This window comes from Pseudophryne corroboree, chromosome 1 (assembly GCF_028390025.1).
Source record: "Pseudophryne corroboree isolate aPseCor3 chromosome 1, aPseCor3.hap2, whole genome shotgun sequence".
Lineage (NCBI taxonomy): Eukaryota > Metazoa > Chordata > Amphibia > Anura > Myobatrachidae > Pseudophryne > Pseudophryne corroboree.
The window spans coordinates 962,154,912-962,175,032 of record NC_086444.1 but is presented as its reverse complement, the minus strand read 5'-3'; the positions used below and the strand labels follow the sequence as shown (position 1 = coordinate 962,175,032).

Sequence of the window (20,121 nt, the reverse complement as noted above, 5' to 3'; positions counted from 1 at the left end):
TTATCGGTAAGTAAATTCTTATTTTCTGCATCTTTGTAGTCTTAAGGGGCCTCCACACGGTGTGATTTTGCTGGCGATATTGACTTTATAGTCCATATCGCAAGTAAAAATAGTGTATATCGCACCGTGTGTATACAGCTTGCGATAACGATGCGTGTCCCCGGCAGGTCGGTATTGCAAGGAATAATAGACTGTGCAGGCAGGTCAATTTTCATTAGAAAGTGTACAATCTAGTTACTAGTATAAGCAAAATTGTATATTGTTAAAATCGCACTGTGTATAGTCAATATCGGTGGCTCTGGGGAGTTAAGGGGAAATCAAAGTCAAAATCGTCCATAGTCATTATGTCACCCGTGTGTACCCGCCTTTACAGTATTTAAAAGAAAAATGTATTGTGCCTTGCTACAGTTATGAGATGATGCTATGTATACCTGTTTTTCATTTTAAAATGTGATATTTCCCCAGATCTTCCTGACCAGGTACTGCGAGTGTTTAAGGCAGACCAGCAGAGCCGCTATATAATGATAAGCAAAGACACAACTGCCAAGGAAGTGGTCATTCAGGCTATTAGGGAGTTTGCACTGACTGCTGTACCTGATGCATACTCTTTGTGTGAGGTGTCTGTCACCCCCGAAGGTGTCATCAAGCAGAGGCGGCTCCCTGATCAGCTGTCTAAGCTGGCAGACAGAATACAGCTCAGTGGCAGGTATTGTCCTATTATTATTTCAGTTATCATTAATTTTTGCTTCTTTTACGTGAAATGCTACTTTTGGTATCAGCACACGTGCAAACCTATTTGATATTTCTTGCAAAGAAGGTATTTAATTTAGCATTTGATTACTCTTTAAATATTTTTTTTTCTGTTTGTGTTTGATGAAAATACTACATCTGTAAGCTGTTAATTGTATCTCCCAAGAACAAATTAACCACATCACAGTATGACAGATAAGGTAGCTCCTCATTGCAGCTGACTTGCAGTTCCCAATATATAGAATGATGTACTGAATAAGGAATACATACCTTTTACCATGTCATGATCCCGACACCAGGATCCTGGCCACCAGTATTCCGGCAGCGGGGCGAGCGCTAGAAAGCCCATTGCAGGCTCGGTGGCTCACTGCGCTCGCTGCAGGATCTATTCTCCCTCGATGTCATGGACACCTACAGATGGAGAAAAGCCTGTGGCGCCGGTATTCCGGTTGTGGGATTTCAATGCCTGTCGAGATTGTGGTGTAGGCACTCTTACCGGCGGGATCCCGACAGGCGGTCTCGTGATCGCCTCCTCTGAATAACATGTATTTTATCTCTTCTAAGTCTTTTGATCGTAATTGGTTGAGATTGGAATTCCATCCTTAGAGAGTAACCCCCACAGATCTTCCACTAACGGATTTTGTTCTTCTAGGTACTACCTTAAAAACAACATGGAAACAGAAACCTTATGCTCAGACGAGGATGCCCAGGACCTGCTAAGGGAAAGTCAGATTTCATTGCTGCAGCTAAGTACCATCGAGGTGGCCACCCAGCTGTCAATGAGGAATTTTGAGCTGTTCCGGAACATAGAGCCCACAGAGTACATCGATGACCTCTTCAAGCTGAAGTCAAAAACTGGTTGCACCAACCTCAAGAACTTTGAGGAAGTAATTAACCAAGAAACCTTTTGGGTGGCCACAGAAATCCTAAGAGAAACCAACCAACTGAAAAGGATGAAGATCATCAAACATTTTATCAAGATTGCGTTGCACTGTAGAGAGTGCAAGAACTTTAACTCTATGTTTGCAATCATTAGGTAAAACCATATTCTTTACCTGCAACCGTTTACTCTGTGCTTTGGGTTTCCTGCTGTAGATTTTTTCACTTCATGGCCAATTGCCAGGGCATAAAAACTATAATTATAGGGCCTGATTCAGATGTGGTTGCAAAGCTGCTATTGTACACAAATTTGATTATTTATTTATTTTTTGTACTGCACATACAACTGAGCCACACACACAGCGAGTAAATTGTGGTTGCAACGAAAGATTAGTCGCAAAGTGAGTGACAGGAAGACAGCATTTGGGGGTGGGAACGAAGAGCGGTTGGGTAAATGCAGGCGTGTTATGGACGTTCAGACTGTATTCTGGGTGTGCATAAATTACCAGTTGCAATGTTTCTTTGCTACTGGTGAGCTCTCTGCATCCAAGGAGAGCAGGACAGCCTGCGCGTTTACAGAGGCACTGAGACTCTGCGGTATGACCTGATTTGCGCCAATGGTACCGATGTGTTAGCAATTGTATGCCTTCAGAAGGAAATTATGCGACACCAGTGGGAGTCCCTATGCTCAGGTTAGCTCCTGCCAATATTAGCACATAGTCGCGATTCCATATGGCAAAAGATAGCAACAGCAATAGCTATAACATCTGCATCTGAGTTAGGTCCGTTGTCATTAACATTTGCAGCACCACTGTGTGGACAGGCCATATGTCATTTATCTAGCACAGTCTATAAAATGTCAGAAGCTGGTTTGATGCATTAATACACCTTAAATAATACCTGTCATGGAAAGACAATGGCGATTCTCTCTATCTGTACGTGGGGATACTAGGCTTTGTTATAGCCAGCATACAGGCTATTATCCATTACTGGTTAGGTATTGAATGTTCATTAAGTTATTTCTTACTAGATTTGCAATGTACCAGTTTTGCATGGCCATGGTTTTCTCTAGTCTGAGGCACCTAACCTATTAGGACAGCCTACACCAACAGCTAATCTGCATTAAGCCCAGATCATAGAAAGCTAATTTATGTTAGTGAAAGAAGGGCAATTAAACAAGCTCTAGTATTATAATGGCATGGTTTAATTTTTCAAGAGCTGGTATCTATGTAGCATTAATGTATCAGTCCTGGTATACTAAAATCAGTACAGAAAATTGAGTAATGTCATTTTTTTTTTTTTTGTATACTGGAATATCAACAGTGTAATAATACATGAGGTTTGCTTTATTGCAGTGGCTTAAATTTGGCAGCAGTATCAAGACTGAGAACAACATGGGAAAAACTCCCTAGCAAATATGAAAAACTCTTTCAAGACCTCCAAGACCTCTTTGACCCATCAAGGAACATGGCAAAATATCGTAATGTGCTGAATAGCCAGAACCTACAGCCTCCCATTATCCCACTATTTCCTGTTATTAAGAAAGATCTTACTTTCTTACACGAAGGTGCTTATATGATTACATGTACATACTATTAGTTTACAAATTGATGAATGCATGCATCTTCCTCACATTTTATTTTTGTTCCCCCATCCAGGCAATGACTCCAAAGTGGAGGGATTGGTGAACTTTGAGAAACTAAGGATGATTGCAAAAGAAATCCGGCATGTTGGTCGTATGGCATCAGTTAACTTAGATCCAGCCTTAATGTTCAGGACAAGGTACTTTTAGAACATACTAATTACTCTTTTCAGAAACCATTGTTCTTGCACAATTGATTCGGTTTGTTGCAGTTTATTACAGGAGATTAAATGTGTAAACATGCTACTGTAAGTGTGTGTATTGTGTAGCCTACTATGGGGTCAATTCAGTTAGGTGCGAAGGGAGCAAGTTGCTGTTGCAATGGCATGTAGACGCCGGCAATGATCGCAGAACATCTCACCCCGGACCTGGTGATTTTTTACAAAGCCGTAAGGGGCTGCGAAATACCTGCAAATCCGGCGGTACTATAAATGCTTCATATAGCAGCACTTGAGGGGGCAAGAACATTGCCTCTAATTAAATTGAACTCTGTAACGGATTACGTAGGGCTGAGCAAATTGTATCTGATGAAGTACGTATAGGTTTAAAGTTGGTCTCAGCTGACATTGACGACCTCCAGTGACCTTGCTGTCACTTAGGCCTGTATCCAATTAGCTGTGCTAGTTTACCACAGCTAATTGGTTTGCTGGGGGCTATTTTATTAGCTGCGATAACTGGCGCTTATAGCCAGATGCCGGCACTTGCTGGGAAATCCCTGATAAGTAACCATTTTTACTTGAAAAGTGCAGTGAAAATACATAGGCCTGCAGCTTTTCGCGGAGACGCATGTATTTTCACACGAAAAACGAGTAATTGGATAGGAGTGGAAAAAAACAGGGACAACACCTTTTTTTGCGCTTGCAGCACTATCGCGGGTAATTGGATACAGCCCTCAGTGTTTAAAGAATTGTGTTATTACATCCTTGACTGCTTTTGTCATCTTCCTGGGGATTTAGTGAAAACTGATGCACAGATTAAAACGCTGCAACACATAGAGACCAATCGGATACTACATAACTATCGTTTTTCTAGTACTGGTTGCAAAATGTAATGTCGGACTACTATGGGTTGTGGCACCGTTTTCCTGTGCAATCATTTTATTAATGTTTAGAATTGTGTGACATTCCTCACAACTGCTGATAACATAAATAGGCTGGTTTTACCTGCTCCCCAGATTATGCCATTTAGAAATGTCTGTTGGCTTCAGTGTGTCTTGTCTTGAGGTCTGGGCCTTTCTTTCTGAGCTTGTGATCTTTCTCTCTCCCTTTTCTCTCTGTTCCTATACACTTGCTTCTCCCTCCGTGGCTCTCACTTGCAGGAAGAAGAAGTGGAGAAGTTTGGGGTGAGTTTGTTGGTGGCCTTATTTCTCACTGCAACACATTATTTCCATTCTGCCCATTCGCATTTTTTCCTTTCTTTTGCTTTTCGCTTTTTGTTACCTTTTAACCATCTTGCCTGCAGACTGTTGATTTACTCAATCCACACAGATTTAGTCAGTCTCTAAAAACACATTTTTGGGGTTTACTTTATATAGACAAAATATGAATATATCGTTGCGAAACTTATAAAATTTACAGTTCTCATAGAGAATTATTTAGTAACCTAATGCATATAGCCGAGAAATTCTATAAACACTAGCAACCAATATTGTCTTCAGTAATCCCTAAAAAGAATAGATCTAATTGGCTGCAAATGTTTACAGCATATGTGCTAATTGTAATATTTCTATGCAACCTTTATAATTATAGTTGCAAAAAAACTGGGGGGAAAAAGAAGAAGAAACAATCGCCCCCTCTAGTGGGCATTTTAGGTGTAGCAATTGCTAATTTTCTACATTCAACTGTTATCTTTTTATGGGCTTGGTTAAGTGATCCATCATGAAGAGGGTAACTCAAAGTGAAAAAAGGCCGCTTCATCCTTCTCCATAACAGTTAAGGGTCCATGTTGCATGAAGATCAGTCCGAGTCTCCTCATATACTAACTGGCTACTTTACTGACCACAGAACATGAGTAGTTAACACAGTAATAATAATCCATGACTGCAGTAAAACCATCAAGATTTTGCAGCATGAGCTTCTTACATTGTTGGTTTTTTATGTTTTTATTAATATATTGAAATTGCTTTATTAGTTAGATTTTAATGCAAGGATTAGGGTAAGCAATATTTATTGAGTTCTCCAGAAGTAGATCTGTTGGGACAGGATTACAACACAATGCTATAGTGATGGCTTGTTATGTAGTGCTCTGAGAACATATCCTGCAAAGATTCTTTTGGTTTATCATTTCTAGCTTTGATTATCTCTGACTTACTGGAATGGGGCATGTTGAGCATACATTACCTTTGTGACCCTTGCATGACCACATTTTTTCAGACCCAGTCTTATTTCATTTCATTGTCTCGTGTCTTCTCTTCGCAGGTCACTCAGTCAAGGCAGCACTAATGCAACCGTCCTTGATGTTGCACAGACTGGTGGTCACAAAAAGCGCGTGCGCCGGAGCTCTTTCCTAAATGCCAAGAAGTTGTACGAAGATGCACAGATGGCTCGTAAAGTCAAGCAATACTTGTCCGATCTTGATCTTGAAATGGATGAAGAGAACCTACAGACGCTCTCTCTTCAGTGTGAGCCAGCAACAAATACATGTAAGCAGCATGTTACCATTTATTGCAAAGCTGTTCACTTGGAAGTGGTTTGGGATAAGATTTGTGATGCTAGCAATGTGTGCTCTGGGTTCATGGAAACTGATTGAATTAAGCATTAATCATATGTCGCTTCATGGCAACATAATACTTTCTGCTAGAAATGCAGCTAAGGTTCTTTTTTATGTATGCACTTGTTTTGGGGGGTATTTTTGCTTTGTAAAAAAAAAAAAATTATGTTGAAGTCTTCAAAGTTCAAAGTATTAATATAAAGGGTATATATTTTTATGTATTGTTATAACTTGGTTCCACAGTGCCAAAAACGCCTTGTGACAAAAGATCAGGAAAATCTGATACATCGCCGGTAGCGCCCCGGGCAGTAACGCAGCAGAAACAACAGACAATGAAGGTGAATCAGGCATTGCAAGTGCCAGCTGTATCTCTCTACCCTTCTCGAAAGAAGGTGCCAGTCAAGGATCTACCTCCCTTTGGTAAGTGGAAGAGTTGTGTTTATCTACCCATAATCACAATCCCTTTTGTTATATGTGTGTTTGGGAGTATGTAATTACACTGGCAAGTGTCCAAGCAATGAATATGTAATGAGTGGACACTCTATGCCAGATGTTTCATGTTCAATTGTGAAAAGCATTCCCACTGTAGTATCATTTTTTCCAACAGTCAAAACAAAATGAGTTTCAGGTAATGATAGTCGTCCACATGGCGCTTGTCTGTAGCAAAATGCAAGTGCAATTTATTTTACACACATGAAGAAATCAATTTTCTAATAAATGTGAATGCTCAAATATATGGTGATAGGGAGTATGAAGTAACATTAAAAGTTTAATTTCTTGTATAAAACTCCGTGTGGCTTAGTAAACGATTGCACAGGTACAGAAACCCCTGAAATTTATAATAATAAACAACCAATACTAATCTAAAATACTCAACTTTTTCCATTTTGTAACTTGGATGTGTGTAAGCACATTTACAATTCTTTGCTGTAAAGGGACAGATTACATGGGGGGTCATTCCGAGTTGATCGAACGCTGCCGATTTTCGATGCGCTGCGATCAGGTCTCTACTGCGCATGCGTGGTGCACCGCAATGCGCACGCGCGTCGTACAGGCACAATGCGGATTGTTGCTGAGCTATGGATTTAACGAAGAATCCATACACACAGCCAATCGCAAGAAGATTGACAGAAAGAGGGCGTTTATGGGTGTCAACTGACCGTTTTCTCGGAGTAGTAGGGAAAACGCAGGCGTGTCCGGGCGTTTGGAGGGCGGGTGTGTGACGTCAATTCCGGCACCAAATAGACTGAAGTGATCGCAAGGGCTGAGTAAGTTCAGACCTACTCTGAAACTGCACAAAATGTTTTTGCAGAGCTCAGCTGCACAGGCGTTTGCACACTTGCAAAGCGAAAATACACTCACCCGTGGGCGGCGACTATGCGTTTGCACGGCTGCAAAAAAACAGCTAGCGAGCGATCAACTCAGAATGAGGGCCATTGTGCATTAACTTTGTTACTCTTTAGTTGCAATGTTTTTCTCTGCAAAGACACATTTTAAAGTTTTTTTTTAAAAAGGCATGAACTCACCACAAGCGTTAAAGAAAATTCTTTCACTATCCGAAGAAGGAAACTTAGAGCGACTGAAGAAAGCAGCAGAGGACACTTTATCCAATGCCTCATCACACCTCTCTTCCCCTCCCACATCTCCACAAAACTCTCCAAGAAAAGGTAATATAAAGAAAACATTCACGTATTATGGGAAGTGCTATACATAGGACCTGCAATTAACCATGATGCGGAACTGTATAATTGTGCTATTTATGGCAACACAGAGCAGTGACTCAATCATTAAAGACAATTACTTTCTTTGCACGTTCTTATATTCCGCTCCCAGACCAGTGGCTCTAATTATCAGTACAGCAATACCATTTACAGCTTTCTGGGCTGTGTGAGAGCAAGAAAGGGACTTTTTCGCAACCCCCTCCCTCTTCGTCCCTCCCCCCCCCACACACACAGATCAATTAACCCCTATTTTTTGTGTCCCAAAAGTGATTCAGTTGTCAGGCAAGAACACATAGCATCCGTTATAATGTGTTTTCGCAATAGCAGGGCTAATAGCCGGGTGTTTTTTTTGTTTTGTTTTTCCCCACCTTGGGCACATGAAAAACAATCCCCAATAAATGCCGGCTTTCGAGGATAATTGGATAACACCCGACATATCAATTAACTGTGGTAGAATACCGCTGCTGATTGAATTCCCCCTATGTGTTTAGTCCCTTAACTTTCAATTTTAAGAAAACAAAATGGTGCTATCAAAATGGCTGGCTGTGTAGCCGGTGCGCCATCACTATTGTCTTAGGCTTAATGATGTTACAATTTGACCGTTAGTTACGTCAGTCTTTTCCATGTCACATAACACAAGACAAATATATAAATATATATTTTCACTATATAGTGTGCCACACTAAATGAATGTATTAAAATGGTGTTGTATTTATATGTACCAATGTCTGTAGTAGCTGATGTTTTGTGATGTTGGGCAAGACCAATGTTTGGGAAAATACATCCTACCTAGTCATTATTTACTAGTGACATAACGCACAGGGGAAATAATTTACAAGTAGTAATTTACTAAAAGCACATGAATGTCTCTCATTTTGCACAAAGGCCTCCCTGTATTGATCAAGGTCTTATGTTACAGGTTACTCCCTAGCAGCAAGTGGCACTGTGGATAACTTCTCAGACTCTGGCCATAGTGAGATCTCCTCCAGATCCAGCATCGTCAGTAACTCCTCGTATGACGGCATGCACTTGCATGATGATAGGCGACAGCGACACTCAGTCAGCATTGTGGAGACAAATCTAGGTGTGGGAAGGACGGACAGGAGAGCCATGATGGAAGCTGACAATTGCTGTATAGGGTATGTGTCCCAGTATTGACAGTCCTTCCACATGCAGTACATGCTATATTATGCTCCACTTTATCATATGAATGGAAACTATTTTCATTTCAGATTGTTTGTTCAAAAATCTGTAATAAAACTACAGTAGTTGTAATTTACTCTTGTTTGTAAACGTTTATGTCAAAAAGAACGTAGTCCATTTTAAGTTTAATTAAGTTTAATTCCCCAACTGTATGCTTATTTACAAGTATATAGTAAAGTCAGTATTAACATATCTGTTTGCCTAGGAAATATATTTGAAAAATATACTTCTAAGCATTACACGTTTGTCTTAATCATTCACTGCTTTCTACAGCCAGTGCAGCTTTTTATAGTTTTTACATTAGATTTATATCTAAAAATCAGACCACACATTGGGGTATATTCAATTAGTGACAAATTTTCCGACATTCGTCAGCGTATATAGTAGTGGCCGTAACGACAAAATATGTGGATCGGCGCTGAATTCGCCTATCCACATGGTTTTCGCCCTTGCGGACTTTTTTCGACAAGCCGAATAAACGGTACGGGCATTGAATAAGTCAAATGTAAATTGGACCTAAACACGGGCAAAACGTGCCAGTCGAAAAAACGGCACTGATTGAATGTCCCCCATTGTATATAAAGAGTAAAAAGACACCATTTAAAAGATTACAGTGCTGTGCCATCTAAACAGGCAATAATAAATATTGTGCTGGCAGCGACCTGTCTGCAACTGATGTTTAAGCTGTCTGTACAGGAATTGTGGAGGTCAGGGCCAGATTAACCATGGGGTGGATAGAGCTCCAGTTTCAGGCTAACACATCAAAATAGGCTCATTGTCATGTCAGCATGATGATGATCACATGGCTGGCCATAAGTCACAAAATGATACACTACTTCTATAGGGTTATTCCTGGGTTGCCTGCTGTCTGAGCGCAACATAGATTTTTCGACCTGGCTTACCTTTCACAGCTGCTGTTTGGCTGTGTATATGGAGGCCTCCTCAAGGGGGTGTCTTCAGTGACGTGCAGGGCAGACACAGGTTTAGTGTGAAAGGGGTTGACCCGGGAATAACCCGTGTCCAAGGTGCAGTGTGGGAGGGGCGTAGGAGCTGTAGCCCGAGTCCAACTTGTGTTAGCAAACCCAGTTATAAGCAGAGACCAAACCACGGCTTCTATCTGAAAGTAGCATTAGTGAGACATTGGGGCTGAAGGGGATGTACACATACATATGACTCTGACCCCACTCGCACAGCACTTGTCACACTTTTTCCACTTGGAGGCCGGAATACATTGATCTGAAGTTGTTGAGGTGGATTAAGATGTAGAAACCTCTGACATGCTGTCCCTTATTACAAAATAATAACTGGATGATAGCTTTACTGTTTCTGTTTTTGAACATTTCTTTATAGCATGGATGGCGATCTTCCATCTGTCTCGTTACTTATGAGAATCATGTTGTGTTAGAAACCACATTTTCAAAACTGTCCTTGGTTGCAATACTTTGTAGTGCTGTTGTAGTATCTATATTGTGGTTATTGGGATTTTTGAACCTTCAAAGTCAGGGTTGGTTTGGGAATAAGCAATGATTCTAGAGACTTTTCTAGATTGCCTAGTAGGAGTTGGTGTTTTCTGTACAACTATATTGTTTGCTAATGCCATTCTTTTCCCCTCTTGATATGCTTTCAGCCCCTACGCACATTCGGCAGAGAGCAGAGGCATATATGCTGGTGCCACAGTTCTGTCTTCTCCCAGCATGGAAGAGCTCTCACAGGACCAAGGCGACAGAGCTTCCCTAGATGCTGCCGACAGTGGGCGAGGTAGCTGGACCTCTTGTTCAAGTGGGTCTCATGACAACATACAGACTATTCCGCATCAGAGAAGTTGGGAGACTCTCCCTTTTGGTCATGTTCACTTTGATAGCACATCAGATGGGGCAGGTTTCTGGACGTCAATGAGTCATCCAGACCAGGTCACGTTTTCTGACCATAGCACAAAGTATGGCAGACACGGTCAAGGAAGAGAGACTTTAGATCAAGCACAGTCCAGAGCAAGTTGGGCATCATCCACTGGTTATTGGGGTGAGGACTCTGAGGGGGACACTGGCACCATTAAGAGAAGAGGTGGAAAAGATGTGACCCTCGAAGCAGAAACTAGCAGTATAACGTCACAGACTTCAGATGACTTAAAGCCTCTCCCTATGCCCCCACACATAGCTGTAACCACAGCTTCTTCAAAGGGTCTTATTGGTAAGAGCAGCTTGTTCTACTTGTTTTATCACACTAGTAAAACGCTCTAGTAGTAATCAGATCAGTATATACAATGGTACTCCCATATACTGTTATACCAAGATAAATGTGTCTCCCCTTTACCAGTCTATTTGGGAGCAAACGTTATCTTGTGATGGATAGTGTTAAGGCTTTCCAATTCCATATGTTTTCCAGTTACATATCATGAGAATGAACAAACATACATTTATAGGGTAATAAATACTGTAATACACCTGACACACACAAGTGAGTAACTTCCTCTTATTTGCTATAATATAAAATAAGTGATAATAGTATGCTCTGTGATTGCACTCGGAATACTAGGCACCTTCAGCCGGGTTCACTACGATCTGCTGGCCTCCCAGCGACCAGCATACCGGCGCCGGGAGGCCGGCTGCCGGCTTATCGACAGTGTGGCGAGCGCAAATGAGCCCCTTGCGGGCTCGCTGCTCTCGCCACGCTACGGGCACGGTGGCGCGCTACGTGCGCCACACTATTTTATTCTCCCTCCAGGGGGGGGGGGGGGGGGGTCGTGGACCCCCACGAGGGAGAATAAGTGTCGGTATGCCGGCTGTCAGGCTCCCGGCGCCGGTATGCTGGTCGCCGGGAGCCCGACCGCCGGCATACTGAAGACCACCCCTTCGGCCCACCGTCACTGTAATGCCCTCATTTTGTTAATTTCTACTATATAGATTTTAGGCAAAAGAGAGAAAACAAAAAAAAATGTCCCTAGCATATTTACCTTTTTGTTTTTTAAATGGATGAAAAATAGGCACATGCTAATAGAACAACTCCTCTATAAAACCCTTATGCTGGAGTAGCAAGATTTCCTACCTAACACAACTGACATGTATGCAGGGAGAAAGCTCTTGATTGAAATTCCCAGGATACTCCAAACAAGTCCATCTTCTGCCTCATTAGGAGCCTGCTTTCAACACATCTCCAACACATGGTCCTTATCAGATCACCCCGTCATCAACAAATATATACCTGTAGGTCCTCATTAAACCATGCTAATAGAGTCTAATACATTAAACATGTAGTACATTGTTTTACCCACGCCTTATAATGAACATTGCCTTTGTTCTAATAACCAGTGACCAATAAAGTTTGGCTTCCTCACCAATTACATCACATTACTATAAAAACATTCTGTGACATAGAGGAGTGAGTCTGATACGGACGTGCCCAAAGTACACGTTACGTTTTAATCGGTGATGCTCTGACGCTGAGCTTTGCTCTACAAGTAGGATTTCAGGCATTTGTCCACTTATTTCTATGTATAATAATGTGAATGTATTAATCTGCAGCTAATGTAAGCATTATTAGTCACTGTGAGAAACAGTGCTGAACACTAGTGAGGGAACTGACGGGTCATTATTTCAGACTTTTTTTAGTATATTTAAGCCTATATGCTTCTTAATATGTGGAAACGGGAGGCAATCACGAGACAGTCTGTCAGGATCCCGGCAGTCTCAATGCTGATGCCAGAATCCCGACATGTGGTGAAATGCCGACGCTAGAATACTGCTAATGCTGGAATACACGACACCCATAGAGGGAGAATATAACCTGTGGCGAGCGTAGCGAGATACCGTGCCCGTAGCGTGGCAAGCGCAGCAAGTCCGCAAGGGGCTTTCTAGAGCTCGCCCCGCTGCCGGCATACTGGCGGCTGGGATGCTGCTGTCGGTATACTGTTAATAGTATGTATTCCTGTGGAAACCATGGATAAAGGCACTCCAGATAAACTACCCCATACAAGTAGTGTTACATGTAACCCTGCTTCATACTGAATGTATCCTAAATAATGAGACCTATAATGCTGTATTCTATGAAAGCATTTGTTTTCTAAGCTTTTGTTGTACTTTAAGGTCTGATATGGAATACATTTAGGTTCTAGGTAGAAGTTAAAATTCACAATTATGCACTCCACAAAAAAAATATAGGGAAAGTTTCTTCAGTTCGGTGTAATGGCGTCCTTTTTTTAAAACATGCAAAAAAAAGATACGTGTAAGTGGTCCTTTAGAACCGTTGTTATGGGCAGTGATGGTTCCATAGTTCATTGAAAACATCACATTAGATAAACTCTATGTTCAGTGTTAAAATGCCCAATTAAAATCAAACATGCAAATAAGTGTCTGCTGATATATATTGTGTAGCTTAAGATGTACTGCAGCACATGGTAATCTTTTTCTATCTATGTGGATGCATCAGTTTGATTTACTCTATAATGTAATCGTACAGCTTGGTGGCTGCAAATGTGTTTTGTTTTATAGGAGCAGGCATGTTAGATGAATATTTGTAGTTTTTGATGATACAATATTGATTCTGTTTTACTGGTCGCTGTTCTACAGTGCTTGTAAGTACTTGACAACTATTTTGGGGTGTATTCAATAAGAGTCTGATCCATTCCGACATGCATTTGTCGGAATGGTTCCAACAAGCCCTATTCAATGAGCTTTCTCGGTGTCTCGTCCGTGCTGCTGCCGGACGCTCGCAGAGAAATAGGTCTGCGTCTGATGGAAATGTGTGAGCTGTTTGTGCGAAGTGGCTTGAAAGGTGCTGATACATCTTAGAGCGTGACACCGTTTCCTGTCCGTACAGAAGCACAAACAGCTCACACATTTCCATCAGACGCTGACCTATTTCTCTGCGAGTGTCCGGCTCTGAAAGCACTTGTCCTTCTTTCTGTCTGAGCAATGCAGGCGACTTCAGATTGGTATTTGCGGCAGGATTCCTGCCGTCTGATTACAGCCCGCTCCATTATTCCACAGGATGCTGGAAAAGGACACTTATGCGGATTACCATTGCTATAAATTTTGTGGCTCTGTCAGTGCGGGCAAGTTGAAGGGGCTAGCCAGGGCTCTGAGGCTGTCACAGGAAACAGGCAGCAGTCTGAGAGACAACACGCTTTCTCTGAACCTGTCCCCTTTGATATTGCCCTCGTTTTTATCTCTGTTCTGAGGGTGAGGATCTGGCTGTCACTGCCCCTATAGCTCGCTGCCCCGCTCCCTCGTCTCATCTACTCAACTTTAAAGTCGGATTGAGATTGTCGGAAACGGGACCAAAACCTGTCTGGTTTCGCTGCGCTTTCCGACAATACACATGGCTTGGCGACTGAAGCCGGCAACCCGCATGTATTCCAACAGGCAAAAAATGGGGCACTAATGAATAGGTCTGAACCCTTTCTGACCTAAATCTGTCTAAAGCGGTCGTCTTTCTGACAAGACGGCATTTTCCAACACTTATTGAATACACCTCTTTATATTATGTGGGATCTTAAGTACCCTGCAGTATACCTTAGAACGCTAATAGTAAATTTAAGCAGATAGACTTGTAACCCATATGCTCAAACACTAAGAAAATATTTGAATTTGCTAAGATTAAACTTTAAAAGGCAAGTGCTGCCATTCTGCTGGCTGATTAAATACATTAAAAGAATTACTATTTACTGGGTTTTTTCCCCTCTAAATAGACATAATTGTCTTGTGCGTTCTGTCTTAAATATTAATATAAGTTGTATTTTCAACATTTTATATTCTTCAGAAAGATGTGTTTGTTTTACCATTGTATTTCCTTTGTTTCGTTTCTGTTGTGACAATAATTGTCTCTTATGGTAGTGTATTGTGTTACCACAGCACGGAAAGAAGGGCGCTACCGAGAGCCACCACCAACACCTCCAGGATACGTAGGAATTCCCATAGCCGAGTTTGCTGAAGGGCACCCACAATTATCCAGGAAGCCCCCGGACTATAACGTAGCACTGCAGCGCTCCAGGATGATGGCTCGGAGGAGTGACAGTGAAGGAGCTCCGGCAACATCTCCACCATCACATAATCAGCCTTCTAACAAGCCAGTTAACAAACCCCAATGGCATAAACCAAACGAGTCCGATCCACGACTAGCTATATATCAGGCACAAGGAGTTACTGAAAAAGATGATGGTAAGTATCCTTGGGTTTAGTTATAATTACCTGTGGGTTCCGAATTCCTTTATTATTTCCATGAATACAATTTGTATTCTTGGGCTCTTCTGATGTTGTTGCCATTTATTGTTTAATACAGTTATATATAGATAGATTTGGGCACTGACTGAATTTTCATAAGTTTGGCTCTGTATGTGAACAACAGTGGATTTGAAATTTAAACAATACAGACTTTGTTTTAATTCAAGGAGTGGAACAAAAATATTGCCTGAAACGTTTAGGAATTGCAACCATTTTTATACACAGTCCCCTGTTTTTAGGTGCTTAAATGTAATTAAACAAATTAGCTTTTTCATGCATGAAATGTTCATTTGTAATAGTTTGTCAGGAATCTTTTGCAGACAATGAATGCCGGAAGTGATAAAACCCATGGATATCACCAAATGCTGGGTTTCCTCCTCTGTTATGCTCTGCCAGGCCCTTACTGCTGCTGTCTTCAGTTATTTGTTTGTGGGTCTTTCTGCCTTTAGTATGGTCTTCAGCAAGTGAAATGCATGTTGGAATCAACTCCAGACCTTTCACTTGCTTAATTTATACAGCAGGGGTGGCTAACCAGTCAGAGACACAAAGCCAAGAAATCTTGTTAGGTACATCAAAGAGCCGACTTCGAGCCGAAGGCGCACTTGCAAAAATGGGGTGTGACCTTGTGCCTGCTAGGCCACGCCTCGGTATAAAAAAAGTTGAAAAAGCCAGCTCCAACATAAAATACAATGTAAAAGCCACTTCTACATCAAATAATTGAAAAAGCCAGATCTGCAGAAAATATATTGAAAAGCCAGATTCACATAATACACTTCAGTTCCCCCATGTGTCACTCCAGCCAGCTCCCCCATGTGTATTTGGCTCCCTCAGTTCTCAGTCTACGTAGTGCTGCTGCATGTCTGGCTGGAGTGCAGCGGTTTACAGATCTCTTGTGGTCACGTGACTTTGAGTGTTGGAAGCCACATTTGAAGAAAGAAAGAGCCGCATGTGGCTCAAGAGCCACGCGTTGGCCACCACTGTTATAGAGAGATAATGAAGAAAATAACCCACACCCTGACACAGATTTTGAGTCAGTTGCCCAATTACTTTTGGCCCCTTGTAAAAGAGGGGGCTACATATAGTAAACAGCTGTAATTCCTAAACTCTTCCTCCTATGTGGATGTGAATAGCCTTAATTTAAAAGCAGATAGTCTGCACTTTAAAACCGAATAAGGCTGGGTACACACTATGCTGACAGAACCGTAGACATCGGGGATCCGGTCTGAAGATCGACAGTGCCTAGGTCGACAATGTTTAGGTCGACAGTCACTAGGTCGACATGTTCTAGGTCAAAAGGTTGACATGAGTTTTTCAATGTTTTAATTTTTTTTAACTTTTTCATACTTAACGATCCACGCGGACTACGATTGGGAATGGTAACCTTCGCGAGCCATGCGAGGGGACACTGTGCACTAATTGGGCTTCCCGGTCACTGTACGGAGAAAACAATACAAAAAAAAAAAAGAGTAAAAACTCATGTCGACCTTTTGACCTGTCGACCTAGAACATGTCAACCTAGAAACCCTGTCGACCTAGTGACTGTCGACCTAAACATTGTCGACTTAATGATCCACACCCCGACATCGCAGCAGACTTGGTAAGCATACACACTTGACAATGGGCCACTTGATATGTCTATGCAGACGTCACAACTGGGCGGGTATTTATATTTGCCCGCCCAGCTGTGATGTCAGTCCCTGCAGGCAGTGTTGTTGCTGGGTTGTCCATACACACAGCCAGTAAGTGCTGTGCTGCAGTGCTAATGCAATATGTCTGCACGCTGTTCACACATATTGGGTGTACACACCTACCCGCTACTGATATATTGTTTGTCACTCGAACTAATGATATAACGTTCTAGTTTGTACCCAGCCTAACATATAACTTTTAACTTGAATATGTTTTAATACTCTGTTAAAATAACAAAAATTGAGTCAGTATCCAAATGTATAAGGGTGACACTTGATATACTGGCTGTCGGGATCCCGGCGCTCAGCATACCGACAAGTATTCTCCCTCTTGGCGTGTCCACAATACCCCTGGAGGGAGAATGAATAGCTTGTCACGCGTAACGCACCACCATACCTGCAGCCCGCAAGGGGCTCTTTTGCGCTCAGCGGTATGCTGGGCGCCGGGATCCCAAGCGCTGGCAAGTCATACCACACCCATGTATAATGACCTAACTGTACCTGTATATGGAAAGGTGTATATTTTATTATTCTATTTTAAAGATCTTACTGTGTTTGCTAATAAAAATCAAAAATGTAGATATACAGTGTTAGAGTATTTCAGTGGGTGATAAAGACAGTGTAAGGAATGTAGTGCGCATATCCCAGCTCTTCTCGTATATTTAATGTGTTTTTTCCCCCCAGCAGATGATGAACAAGTATCTGCTGTATGAGGATGAGACCTTATCCTTTTCTAGGATAAGCCACCTTTAAAAAGGAGAGCACAAGAGGATGCCCCATATGATTGGAGTCTGTGGACCGGTTTCCTTCTCCTCTGCCTTAAAGCAGCACCGGGCATCGTCTATCCTTCTGTCCCACTCCCTGGCATGTAAAATACTGTGAAGACATCACCCTGGCACTTTTCGCCCTCCGCAAGCTGTCGCTTGAAATAGTGCAGAAACCTGCAATCTGATGGTAGCTGGCTGAACCTTGCACAGTATCATTCCAAACTTCTCAGTCACCACATCAGCAATGACAGACTTTGATTGCACTCCTTCACGTCTGAAGGGTGTCTAGTTTTTTTTTTTTATATCTGTATTAACTTTTACTCCTATACTGTACATAGCTTTGTCTACTGTCTGTAAGACAAGCTAGTCATGTGCTTATATCAGCCATTTTTAACTTAAGATGAGATTGCATTTCAATAGTCTCTGTACACGGATTTTGAGTTGGTTTTGATTTGTTTACAATAATGTTTGTTACAATACGGCCCCATTAATGAGTGAGCAGTCCTCTGCAGTAAGGAAGGTGCACGGTTTGCGTTCAGAGAGCTTGTATGTTACATCGGGATATTTACAGTGTTATTTCACACCTAAGTTATGACTTATTTTTTTATGTTTATATAGAGATTTTTAATTGAAAAAAAAAGAACTGGATTATATTAACGTGATGGCAGCTTGGAACTCTCAGCGAATGCTACTAGTTGTTATTACTGAGCAAAGAGCAAGCTCTTTCACCACCAACCTGAAAAAATGAACTTCTTCAAAGACCATTGGCATTTTATAGGCCATCCCTAGCAATGCAGCACACTTCTGTAGACGGAAAGCAGACTGAAAAGCCGTTATGGGATACCGCACTTGTAGAGAAGGCTAACGTGTAGCATTCATCCGCTCACAGCTGCTATGACTGAAATCACCATCTTCTCCCTCTGCACAGACTCCGGATACCTGAAGGCTGCCAATCCGAGTAATAATCCTGTGTTGAGGAACTTGTGATCTTGGATTATTCTGATAAATATTTTTTTTCCATTTGAGCTGATCATATTGATCAGTGGTTAAGCATATATATATGTATACAACTTTAAAGGAAACATGGAAACAAATTGCAGTGTTTTTTCACTGTTTAAAACGTCAGTGCTTTATTTAATTATTCTCTCTCAATACTGTTATCATGGCTTTTGTCTACCTTCTATATCACATTGTCAGTTATGCCTATGTAATTTTACATGTTATATGCATATATTTGCCAGCTTTTTTTTATGTAGGCAGTGGACCTTGTGCACAGAGGCAGACAGAAGCCCAGCTCTATCACACATTGCACAAATGTTCTAAGCATCATATAATGGTAGAATATAGGACTGCTGATCTCAGTTCGCTCTGTGATGTCATGTGCAGAATGTACAACTAACTGGTGATTTCATGATACTACTTGTACCTGTATGTCTTTTAGAAAGACATTGGTAGAGTCTGTATCCCTTTTGTATTTTTAATACAATAATTGTACATATTGGTTATATTTTTGTTGAAAATGGTAGAAATGTACTATGTTTATGCTTCTACATCCAGTTTGTATGAAGCTGGAGAATAAATAAATATAACAGTAGTATTTGGTGGCTGATTACTGTAATTTCCAAATCACAAGACAAGGTGTATAACAACAGTACTCTTATGGTCTCCCGTTGCTATGTTCCTCCAGCTTGGCTTTGCCTTTTTTTTTTTTCTAGCAAAATGTATCTTCAGCTATTATGGACTATGTATCGGTAAAGTATGGTATATATGCAATACCTAACAAGGCTGCAGTTGGGATAGAGAAGGGGTGTGGATCATCAAATCGACAGTGTTTAGGTCGACCACTATAGGTCGACAGGGTTGGAAGGTCGACAGGTTTTCTAGGTCGACAGGTCAAAAGGTCGACATGAGTTTTTTGGGGGGTTTGGTGTCTTTTTTTTCCTAGAGTGCCCAGGAAGCCGAATTAGTGCACCGTGTCCCCTCGCAAGGTGCCTTGCTTCACTCGGCACAGATTATTGTTCCAATCATAGTCCACGTGGATCATTAAGTATGAAAAAGTGAAAAGAAAAAATGTGAAATACTCATGTCGACCTTCCAACCCTGTCGACCTATAGTGGTCGACCTAAACATTGTCAACCTAGACAGTGTAGATCTTCAGACCGGATCCCATAGAGAAAACCATTCGTGTGACGCAGGGTAAGAAAAATAAGAAACCAACAACTAAATGAATGACTATGAAGGGAAGAATAGTCAGATAAGTGGTTAAGCCTTAATTGTATGATTTGTTTATACATTATAGCAATTATTTCTAACTCATTAGAGTGGTATTTGCTGATGGGATTCTGGAAGAAGGCAGCTTGTTGCAGAAGGCGGAGTCCACTTTAAAGTGGAACTCACAGCGAAGGGTGAGATTATGGTGGCTGTTATTAGGCTCATAATGATTTACAGGAGTCCATGGTACACATGGTTCACTTATTCAGGAAATCTCACACAGGAAAGTTATAAAGTAAAGCTTCTAAGAGTATGGATAATTAATGTAGGAGATTT

General features: G+C 41.5%; 1 protein-coding gene across 12 annotated transcripts in view; it reads left to right on the top strand.

Moving 5' to 3' along the window:
* RAPGEF2 (Rap guanine nucleotide exchange factor 2) overlaps nt 1–19,168 on the top strand; it is a 552,363-nt gene extending 533,195 nt beyond the window's left edge. For 7 of the 12 annotated variants that reach the window (XM_063920458.1, XM_063920451.1, XM_063920453.1 and 4 more), the window contains 12 exons: nt 466–706; nt 1,403–1,786; nt 2,985–3,196; nt 3,288–3,411; nt 4,590–4,613; nt 5,689–5,912; nt 6,224–6,400; nt 7,495–7,647; nt 8,621–8,840; nt 10,532–11,091; nt 14,733–15,056; nt 17,492–19,168. In XM_063920458.1, the coding sequence (XP_063776528.1) occupies nt 466–706; nt 1,403–1,786; nt 2,985–3,196; nt 3,288–3,411; nt 4,590–4,613; nt 5,689–5,912; nt 6,224–6,400; nt 7,495–7,647; nt 8,621–8,840; nt 10,532–11,091; nt 14,733–15,056; nt 17,492–17,520 (2,672 nt within the window). In that variant the 3' untranslated portion in view covers nt 17,521–19,168. The remainder of the gene's footprint in view (nt 1–465; nt 707–1,402; nt 1,787–2,984; nt 3,197–3,287; nt 3,412–4,589; nt 4,614–5,688; nt 5,913–6,223; nt 6,401–7,494; nt 7,648–8,620; nt 8,841–10,531; nt 11,092–14,732; nt 15,057–17,491) is intronic. The other 5 variants (XM_063920454.1, XM_063920457.1, XM_063920452.1 and 2 more) reach the window with 4 other exon arrangements.
* The last annotated feature ends 953 nt before the right edge of the window (nt 19,169–20,121 follow it).